The 11,162-nt window shown below is 39.7% G+C and overlaps 1 protein-coding gene across 1 annotated transcript; it reads left to right on the forward strand.

The window, feature by feature from the left end:
* The first annotated feature begins 931 nt into the window (after nucleotides 1-931).
* wipi1 (WD repeat domain, phosphoinositide interacting 1) lies at nucleotides 932-11,121 on the forward strand. The gene is made up of 12 exons (XM_003438739.4): nucleotides 932-1,458; nucleotides 2,518-2,600; nucleotides 3,006-3,175; nucleotides 3,271-3,367; nucleotides 4,548-4,645; nucleotides 4,748-4,840; nucleotides 4,920-4,990; nucleotides 5,533-5,640; nucleotides 6,876-7,040; nucleotides 7,147-7,254; nucleotides 7,629-7,768; nucleotides 7,995-11,121. Exons 1-12 carry the CDS (start codon nucleotides 1,382-1,384, stop codon nucleotides 8,114-8,116), a joined length of 1,332 nt encoding a protein of 443 aa, XP_003438787.1. The 5' UTR covers nucleotides 932-1,381; the 3' UTR covers nucleotides 8,117-11,121.
* Nucleotides 11,122-11,162: the final 41 nt, after the last annotated feature.

Here is an 11,162-nt window from a genome sequence, read left to right on the forward strand (position 1 = left end):
CAAGATTACTCCATGAAAACATTGCCCTGAAATAAAATCAGTGAAATGTTCATACATGTTTGGGTACTGACATCACTTTCAGGTCACATTTGTATATAACCCTTATTTCAGTGGAATCGTGTCTCACTTTAATAAGTTTTTTTTAAATAAGAAATTTATTAATTAATAGGTTTCCTGTTTCCAAACTCTGTTGCTGTTTCTTTTGCAAGACTGGGCTATTTACTCACTATTTCAACATCAGTTAAGTATTTAAAAGTCTGAAACTGATGCCAAGTGTGCCACTAAATTTGAAAGCTCCTGCTGTCAAAAAGAAAAAAATTCTCTTATTATCATATATTAAATTAAAGCAGGAAGTCTGCACTTCAACTGCATCTAGACGTGGCTCAAACAGCCAACAATAATGACTCAGTAATGTATTGCACATCCAAGTTTTTAATTTACATTTTTATTTTTGTAAGCATGATAAACGAACATAGACACAACAGAGATGAACAGCCACCGCAAGTAGGAAATGAAAGAGGAAAGACTTTCTTTGGGTCACAGTTTTAGCCTAATAGTAAAAGCTTTAAACTACTTAATCTTTTGTTTGTTTTTATGGTTAATTAGTTGTTTTAAAACCTGAATTCACGTCAATGCTTTAAATCGAAACCTTGAAATAGAAATATTTTCGTATAAGAATAAATTAAAAATGTTCTTACAAAAAATATTTTTACATATATATTATAGTAGTATATTTAATTTCATATTATTTTGTTTTTGTTTTTTGTTTTTTAAAGTAAACTATTACCAAAAATTGGGTACTGTAATTGAAGCTGTTTGCGTTTCACTGGGTTTTCATCCAATCAAATCATCAAAACAATTCCTCGTGACAAGACTGAAAGCAAAACTGGCCAATCACCAGTTTTTCCTCTTAAACGAGCCGCTCGGTTGATTGATAGCTGTTTGCTAAAACCGTTCACGGGCTTTTATCAACTTGACCAATAGAAAAACCAGAGAGGCGTGCAGACGTATGGCTGGAAAGCCAATCACGATGTACCTCTGGGTGACGCATCCTCCCATCAGCTGTTTTTGTTTTCCTGTGTGAACACTGGAAGTTAATAACACAATAATAACAACGAGAGTGTAGACTCCCCGAAGTGAAACGGTCGTCAGTGGGCTGTTCCTGTTTATCTTTGCTCCCGTTCCGGTTAGCCATAGCAGCTCACGCTCCTGTTTAGGATGTGCACCATCTGAACCAGCCTGCCCGGACATTCCTGTCCCCGAAGAGTGTGAGCGTGGCGCTTACAGTCCGGGAGCAGCAAAAGGGGAAGCGGGCTCCGGCGGGGATCGACCCGGGCCCAAGGCCTCCGACCTCTAGAGGAGGGGGAATTCAGCTGCTGGGATGGAGTCACCGGATTTATCCGACGACCCCGGAGTGCATCGAGGTTTCATCTGTGCCTCGTTTAACCAGGACACCACGTAAGCGACCTGCGAGCTGGGCCCTGCATGAACTCAATCTTCTTGATACACCTGACCGTTGCATAATTATTTTCAGCTGCATTTCTATAATGTGGTTTAGTTTCTGACGAGACATTTTTTGCCGCAAAGTCTTTGAGCGCATGCAAAATGGAGTAACCTTTTTGTGTGCACCATTTAAACTTCTAGACGAGAGTCCCATAGAGCTGGATGTGAAGTAGGCCACTGTGTTAATCTTAAAGGCCCATTGCACTTTAGACTAGTCTTTTAGTATTATAACCAAACTTGTAGTAACACAGTTTAACAGTCTCTTGCTTACACTTCCAGTCAACGTGCAGTGCTATTTGTTAATAATGAAAATAAACGGAGCTTTAAGAAAAATCTGCTTTACAGTATCCCACACTGAACCAAGAATTCACAAACTGTGTCTACTTAAACAAAGAACTCCTTTGGGTATGCTTCAGGCTAAACAGCCAAATAAGCCTGCTGACCACAATGCTATTGTGCTCCTCTCATCTCCAGCTGAGCTAGGAAGGCAGGCATCTTTATAGAAATTAACCGCTTTTAATGGTATTCGCTTTAAGGCTTTGTTGCCTAAGCATGATAATGACTCAGGTGCCAAAGACTTCTGGACATAAACAGATGTTTGCCTGAAATTCTTTGTGGCAGGCTTAAGCTGCCCTAAGCCTAACAAAGTAGTTCTGTGATCTGATAACCATGTCCTAACCCTGTTGTCAGTTATGGTCATGCTACTATTGCATCATGGACAATGATGGGTTAGTTATCAGTAGAGCTGTAAGGAAGTCAACTCAGGCCACAGTGTATTATTTTCTTACCTAGAAAGTAGCTATTACAGCATTTGTATCTATGATCCATTATAACCCTCACAATGGTTTACAGTATTATACTAGTGACCGTATGTGTGTGTTGGTGTATAATACTAAAAACCTTATTTTTTTAAGGTATTCCAGTGTATCCAACTTAAATTAAAGGCAGATGGTATACTTTGTAACTACAGTGTTACTAAAAAAAGCTCTGTATTTGGGTGTGCTTCCATTGTAGCTCTCTATCAGTGGGCACTAAGACTGGCTACCGGCTCTTCTCAGTCACAGCTGTGGACAAACTGGACTGCATCCATGAAGGGGGTAGGAGTGACACTGTTCTTCACTCTCTTTAATCAGCAAACAAACAAACCTGCATACTGCCCCCTAAATATGACACGAGTACACAGTGACAGAAGTCTGCAGAGCATAGTTTGAGCTGTGGTCATGTTCACCTTAATTTAGGTTGTTCAAGTCATGTTTAGTCTGATGTGCGAGGTAGGTAAACGCAGACAGAGGCGCTTCTTCTTTTTTTGTACCAAAAGGCTGCCACAAAGACTGGCAGCGAGTCCGATACAGGTCAAACCATTCTCACAGCTCACAAATAGATGGGATATTGTTCACTGTGAATGTACTATAAATGAATTTTGACATGAGAGGTACTTTCCATAACTTCTCTGAGTAGAAGTATACAAGTATTCAAGAGATTCATCTGGTTTTTCTTCCCAGTGGAGTGTCCAGATGTCTATATAGTGGAGCGACTGTTCTCCAGCAGCCTGGTGGTTGTGGTCAGTCTGTCCATGCCACGACGAATGAACGTCTATCACTTTAAGAAAGGCACGGAAATTTGTAACTACAGCTACTCCAACAACATCCTCTCTGTCAGGCTCAACAGACAGGTAAAAACAAGAGCGACAGCTTTGCATACCCCTTTATCATCGCGGTTGGTGCTGATAATTACATGTTCTTGTGCTCGTGTCGCTTTCAACGTCAGCGGCTCGTGGTGTGCCTCGAAGAGTCGATCTACATCCACAATATCAAAGACATGAAGCTCCTTAAGACGCTGCTCAACACACCCACCAACCCCTCAGGTAAACTACAGCTTTTGGAAGAAATTAAAGCTTTGCCTGCTGAAACATAACCAAAAAAAACCAACTGTTACAAAGACAGACTGATGTCCAGATGTTGCCAAGTCGCTCTGTAGGCTGAAAGACACTGAAGCATTAGTAATAGTACAGCACCTTTAAAATCTCTTCACAAAATTTTTTAATGAAGGCAAAAGAAGGATGCTCAGAAGGTAAATGAAAATAGAAAGCCAGTCTGCAATCGCAAACAATAATAGATTAAAAAAAAGAAGATAAAATTGATACAAGAAAAAGGGGCATAGAACTGAATGCAAAATGTCAGTAGAAAACGAACAAAAATAATATCAGAAAGGCAAACAGACACATCACATAAAACCTGGTCTATAAAAAAATGTTTTCAGAAAAGATCTAAGGGAAGTCAATGAAGCTGCGAGCCACAAAAGCCGAGAGGCCCTGATGGCAGACATATGGTCACCTTAGAACAGCCAGAAAGGGCTCAGCTGAGATTTTAAGGTTGCCATACTGTTTATGAAGGCTGCATACAGTTCAGATGGGATCAGCATGTCTTTTACGTAGCCTGCCCGGGATTCCAGTTGGCTTTAAAGGTGATTAAGTGATTAAAGAGAGTGTTAGAAGTTACTGTGTGCAGAGAAAATAAATGCAGCTACAATTTGGTTAGACATTATGCTATCCAATGCAATGAAATTTATGCATTTTGTGACACTTGAATGATATATGGGAATATTTGGGGGACTGTGAGCAAAAGTATTATCATATACATGTGTATTAGCTGTGCAATTAATCATGCAAGTGGAGTTTACATTACTTTTTTGACTGAAAGCCACTGTGGATACATTTTTAATTTACAAAACAAGCAGACAACAATCATAAAGTCAGCAAATGGACTCTGTCCTATCAATACTGATTAAATCTGACAAGGCGCTTCAGTTCCTGTAACAGTGATAAGAATTTTGCATTTCATAGGCTTTCCAAAGCACTGTGTTTAAAAAAGCATGCAACAGTTGCTTGATCCAGTATATTCACTGACCCAACAGCATTATTCTTTATAAGTAATAAGTCACATTAGATAATGCACGTTAGCTCCAATAGGCAAAAAAGCCAAATCATTGATTATGAAAAGAAAAAAAAAAGATAAAATACTAAATAATCCTCGTCTCCTTTATAGGTCTCTGTGCACTCTCCATCAACCATGGCAACTCCTTCCTGGCGTATCCTGGTAGCGCCACCATGGGAGAGATCACAGTCTATGATGCCAACAACCTGGTGAGGCAACAAAGGAAAGAAATGCAGCTGTTTTCATGTCACCTGGAAACCCCATGGGGGAAAAGAGCAGCCTTGTGTTAAAGTACATTGTTGCCCCTTTAGAGCACTGTGACGCTGATCCAGGCCCATGACAGTCCCCTGGCAGCTCTCACATTCAACGCCTCCGGCACAAAGCTGGCTAGTGCTTCAGAGAAGGTGAGGGCTTGATTTCCTTTTTCCACTTCCTTCTCTTTTGTTACACATCAGTCCCTCCTGACCAGGCTTTCCTCCACAGGGTACTGTCATCAGAGTCTTCGGCATCCCTGAAGGACAGAAGCTGTTTGAATTTCGCCGAGGCATGAAAAGGTTATTACTCTTCTTTTCTCGTAGTTTAGGCATTAAGTACTGACCAGCAGTCAAAATTGAAAAAAATAAATAAAAATCAGTGAACAAACATGACTCATAATGTAGGAAAGAGGTTTAATAAATTTCTCGTGACATGAACGTGAGCAGTGCAATCTGGTAATACTCACCAGTTACATGTTTTGGTGAGTAAGATACTTTACTGATCTTCTGCTCAACAGCCAGTGATACATGGCTGTGAATGTGCTGAGTAGGTTCCAGTGTCAGTGACTGACTAACAGTAATGTGAGTGGTGGGGTCACGGAAACATTACACTGTAAGATAGTAAGGAGGCTGTCATACACAGCGTTTCAACACTCACACTGCTGTGACCGGACTGTGTGCAAAGGTTTGCAGAGTCATTTCTTATCTCAGACAAATATCCTTAAAGTCAAAGTCACGCACGGGCTTTAATAATACATCACTGTAATGTTAGTTTTGGATTACTTAAAAGAAATTAAATCTCACTGTTTTGTTTCTTTTTCTGTTTCCTGTGTGTGTTCCAGATATGTTAGTATCAGTTCGCTGTCCTTCAGTGCAGATGCACAGTTCCTGTGTGCCTCCAGCAACACTGAGACGGTCCATATCTTTAAACTGGAGCAGCACAGCCCAAGGTTGACTCTCTCTTCCTTTTTCAAGCTTCCTTTTTCAGTCACTCACTATGTAATTTTGAAAAAAAAAATGTGTTCAGAATAATATTAATCCTATAATCCTATTATATAAAGTCATATGTTAATTAATGTAAATATTCACAGTCACTTTATTAGGTACATCTAAAAAAGTAGTTGGCACAGGATTGGACCCAGTTTTGTCTTCAGCATTAATTCTTAATGGCAGAATTTCAACAAGGTGAACAGCAGGGTCAGGGTGTTTCTGTGTGGGGTTTGCATGTTCTCCCTGTGTTTGCGTGGGTTCTCTCCAGACACTCTGTCTTAATCCCACAGTGCAAAGACATGCAGTTAGTGGGTTTAGGTTAACTGGTGATTCTAAATTGTGAGTGCAAATGGTTTTCTGTCTCTAAGTGTTAGACTGGGGACCTGTCAAGGGCGTACCCTGCCTCTTGCCCTAAAACCTGCAGCCTTGTATTGGATAACCAGAAGATAATGGATGGATGCTGAAAATATTCCTTAGGTCTTTTGGAGCATATTGACATAATGGTATCACACAGCTGTAATTCTCCTGTTGGTCACATCCCAAAAGGTGTGAGGCTGGAGGCCATGTGAATACAGCAGACTCCCTGTCATGATCAAGAAAGGGATGGCTTGAGCTTTGAGATATAGGGTTTTATTAGACAGTGGTGTACCGTGTATAGGGATGTGCATGCTCAGTAACAATACTTGGGTAGGCTGAGTAGCATTTAGATGATGCTCAGTTGTTTCTAAGGGACCCAAAGCTAGCCTACAAAATACTCCCCCACACCATTACATGTGTGGAGGAGTATTTTCTTGGCTAACTTTGCCTAAACCGTTGATAAAAGGTAGGAGGAATCCATGTTTTCGTGGTGTTTATGCCAAATTCTGACCCTACCATCCAAATGTTTCAGCAGAAATTGAGACACATCAGATTTCTGATAATAAACCATTGTTTAGATGAGTATTATCCTGCTTCACCATTACTATTATTTTATTTTGCATGGGGGACTCACTGACAGTTGAGATGCTTTTGTCTCAAACGTTGTTGTATAGAGTAAATGAATGCCTAGCCCTCTCTGCTGTGTTATTATTAAAAACAGCACTTTTTTCTAAGTCTCATTGCTCCATTATATTATAAAACTGTTATCTTTAGTAGTAATTTATTCATGTTAAATGTTTTCTTCTCTTTAACTACAAAGCATCTTGTTTGATTCCAGCCAAGAGGAAGAGTCCCCTACATGGTCAGCATATGTGGGGAAAATGTTCACAGCAGCCAGTACCTACTTACCCACTCAGGTATCTGACATGATGAATCAGGACAGAGCCTTTGCCACAGTGCGACTCAACATGTTCGGTCTGAAGAACATTTGTGCCCTCGCTATGTAAGAGAACTACAACTATACAGGTATATTAAAAAAAACAAGTCTGTATCTGTGCAGGTTCATTTATATTGTGTGTGTGTGTTGTTTTTGTTGATGTTGTTGTCAGGATTCAGAAGCTTCCTCGCCTGCTTGTGGCATCTTCAGATGGGTATCTTTACATCTATAATGTGGATCCACAGGATGGAGGCGAGTGTGTCCTTGTTCAAAAGCACAGGTGTGTATATCTTAGTGGGATGTACAGGTTATAAATATGGCAGGAAATCCTAATTCTAAATTAAAATGTACACTTATTTTGGTTCCCCTTGACTTACTCTAACTAAAAAGTTTAAGTTTAAAAACATCTTGAGGCAGAAAGAAAGGTGAAGATGAAGATGTAATCATTTGCACTATAATCACATGTTGGAGCTGAAAAGGCTTGAATGCCCAGTTTTTGTGTCTGTATGCATTTAAACAGTTGTCCATTTCCTTACTTCCATACTTTTCCATCTTTTGTTGCTGTTTAAAAATCTCACATTGTTGTGTATTCCTGTTGTCACATTACCTTAGGTGTTAAATCGTATTCAGCCCATTTCTTCCATGCTTCCTCAGGCTCTTTGAGTCCAATGAGGAGCAGGGGGACCAGAAGGAAGAGGAGAACCCAGAGGATGTCCCTCCACAGCCAGCTAGCCAAACATATGCTGCCACTGTGGCTCTCCCCACGACCGCACCCTCCTCCACCACTCTAATGGGTAAGATTTAAGGCTGGCATTTTAAAATGAGCATAGTCGGCATACTTTATGTTTAATGGCTGTTAAACACAGCTGTAAATTGCGTGTGTATGTTCAACCCTTAGTATTGTTGTCAAGTGACTCCTGTTTAAATGAAGCTTGTTTCTTTATAGTTAAAACCCTGGCCATCCAAATATGATCAGAAATATTTGAAATCTTAAAATGCTCTTTCTTTGCTTATTTCCAGGCTACTCCGAAGACGGTGGAGCTCAGAGGGGTGAAGTCATCCCCGAGCACGAATTTGCTGAGGGCCCCGTTTGTCTGGATGACGAGAATGAGTTTCCTCCGGTCGGAAACCAGAATAACTGACCAAATTCCCCAGGGTACCCTCCCTGCCCCCTGCCTCTGCACACAAACCAGACTTACCTGTTTCTAGTAGGAAGGTTGGACAAAATATTCCTAATGTGTTGCGACATTGTGGCTTCCCAACCCTCTCACAAGTTACCCTGCACACCTAAAGTCAAATCTTGGAAGGATATTACCTTCTGGTATTTCTGTATTTTGTGTACCCATTGTTATTTGTAAAGGATATAGAAAAAAACACTAAAACAGAGCAGAAGGTCCATTCGTCCTAAAGAAAAAAAACACCAACAGAACATTTGTTCTTTAAGTCAAAGGCTGTCTGAACCATCCTAATGTTAACTCCCACATACTACCACTAACAACAGTGTTTAACATGTTGAAATAATCACTGTGCACAGCTAGAAATTCTGACTTTTATACTACTGTTGAATATATGTATTGTCCAATAACAAATCATTACTATGGTAGCAACCTAAAGAGCAGGTAAGTAGTATGAGCTGACCGACAATACTTAAGCTCAATAATATCCAGGGGTTAAAATAACAAAAATGCTCCTATGGCCTCAGTCACACTAGGAAAAAAAATAGGCAATCTCTAGTGGTTTTTTGGGACCAAATACAAATTGCTGACCAACTGGTCACGCAGAGGTTGAGTGTACAGTACCCTCAACCTCTGAGCGATCGCTTTTGATTGCAAGGCATTTGCACAGGTCGTCTGGGGGGAGGCAACTGCCTCCAAATTATTTCAGTTGAACTCAAGATTGGCAAAGATTTCCAAATAATTGCCAGTTTATTTATAAATGCAAATAGATTGCCAAAATGTTGCAGTAAGTTGCTGCAAGCCGGAGTCAGTCTGCACGGATGAGCAACTCGTCTGCACCATCATGCTTAGTTCTCCAAGTGAGGATACAATGAATCACGTCAGTGTCAGTTACAAAGATTTGTGGTGGGCAATTCACTGCAAGCTGCACTGAATTTAATGCTGCAAAGCATGTCTTATGTTCAGACCTTCAGAAGGCTGGAGGAGAACCACATATGAGGATACAGCTTGTTATCCTTTTTACAGTGAGTTACAGTGTTTAATCACATTTCAGCGTTGCCTTTTCTCAGCAGCGTGCACACAGAGCAAGATTCATTTTTCTTTCTTTCCCTTTCTTTCCTTCCCTCGACAGACACTAATACATACATTACATGTGTCTGTCAAAATGGAGCTATTAATGGGACTGTGCTAGTGTATTATAGCAGTGTCTGAATGTTATAGTACGTTAGGATTAGTTAAATTAATATTTTATGCGTAACATTTATTAACAGATGCCTTAATTCAAGGTTTTCTAACTGTGGGATGTGAGACAGCAGCCCTGGTGCATAACTCCAATTCAGGTTCACAAAGTGTACATAGATTTCAGGTATATGAAGGAAATGTTTGCAGTGAAGTAAATGTCTGGATAAAATCTGGGCTCCACCTGAACCTCAGTTCTCAGGACCACACAGTCCCCAGTTATTCATGACAAAATAAGAGATCACCCTCATTCTTTTAAAGTCTGAACAATTAACTTAAGACAGAAAATTGAGCGTTTATTGACCCTTCTAACGCTTTAAAATTAATTAAATATTAATTTTGATATATGAGTTTTAATTTGTATCATGCTTACCACATCTGTTTTTTTCTTTGCAATTTATTTCTTAAAAAATATGTTGTGCAATTTTTTCAGGGGGGAAAGAAATCACACTGATGATGTAAGATTCAAAAACTCATGTATCAAGTTTGACACACTAAAAGTTAATGTTTTATAGCATAAACATGTTGATTCTCCTTCCGCCTTCTCTCACTTTTCTCAACTGTCACACTGTTTTCAGAGCAAAACGTGCCTGAAACATGAATTCAAACTGCATTGTGTTGTTATTACATTTCTGGTATCCTCATTTTTGAGACACACAATTACGTTGCTCTTGATATAATGCTGGTCATTAATGGAATGAATTAGCTGCAGCTGTTTGTTTATAAATTTATAACGTTTTCCCAGTCCACTGGTGCTGAGTCCGCCCCTGGCTCCGGTAGGACTGACTGAGGACTGAGGTAGACGGCAACAGATGTCAATTAGGGTATTACTGCAAACAGATTGCGCTTAAGTGCCAACTTAACCCTGCTCAATCAAAAATTTATAGCAGACTGACTTTGTCTTATTACTGTTTTATCCCAGTTTTATTGCCAAATCGACGCACCAAAGTTGGTTTAAAGGCGGCAGCGGACCATCGCTTCAAAATGATCCGTCTTTGAAGCGACCATTTCAAAGGCAATAACACTGCAAGTTAATTGCATACAGGCATACTTTTTTTTCCGCACAGCGGTCTCCGACCACTGTTTTCCCTAGTGTGACTGGACCCTGGGAGGTATGCTTAAAACTCACCTAAGATTTTACTTCTTAACAAGCCAAGTGCAATGTTAAGTCTTAGGACATTTATCAGGGCCATTCCTGTGTATGGGGCCCCAGAACTTTTCAATCAAGTGGTCATAAAAATGTATGATACCTCAGGAGAGACAAGCAGTAGTTCACTCACAAAGAAATTATAGATAGATATTATATGATACACTATTTAAATCACGATACATGCCATAAGTATCATATGACTTGCCGATGCAGCTGTGATACTAATTATGGTAGCAATACACGAGACTGAAAAATCCTGCAGAGTCACAAATGTAACCTGATAAAATATTTTGCTCTGTGGGTGCAGCAGTCGACAGCTAAATGCAAAACCTGGGACGAGCTGTACACGACAAAGCTACAGGTCCATTGATTTCAGTGCAACCCTGAAAAACTTTTTATTTACTTAATAATTCTGAATATGTTAACATATAAGTCAAGTTATTTTTACATTAATGTATTAAGTATCCTTTTTGTGTAATGTGTTACACATCAACACATAGACCTAACATGCGTAAAATATATGTTAATGGGTTTTTACAGTGTATAATGTGTATATAACATTTCTTTATAGTACTGTTGTAATGAGTAACATAGTAATATGACTTGCCAGAAGGTGGCGCTGTT

Source organism: Oreochromis niloticus, linkage group LG8 (genome assembly GCF_001858045.2).
Source record: "Oreochromis niloticus isolate F11D_XX linkage group LG8, O_niloticus_UMD_NMBU, whole genome shotgun sequence".
NCBI lineage: Eukaryota > Metazoa > Chordata > Actinopteri > Cichliformes > Cichlidae > Oreochromis > Oreochromis niloticus.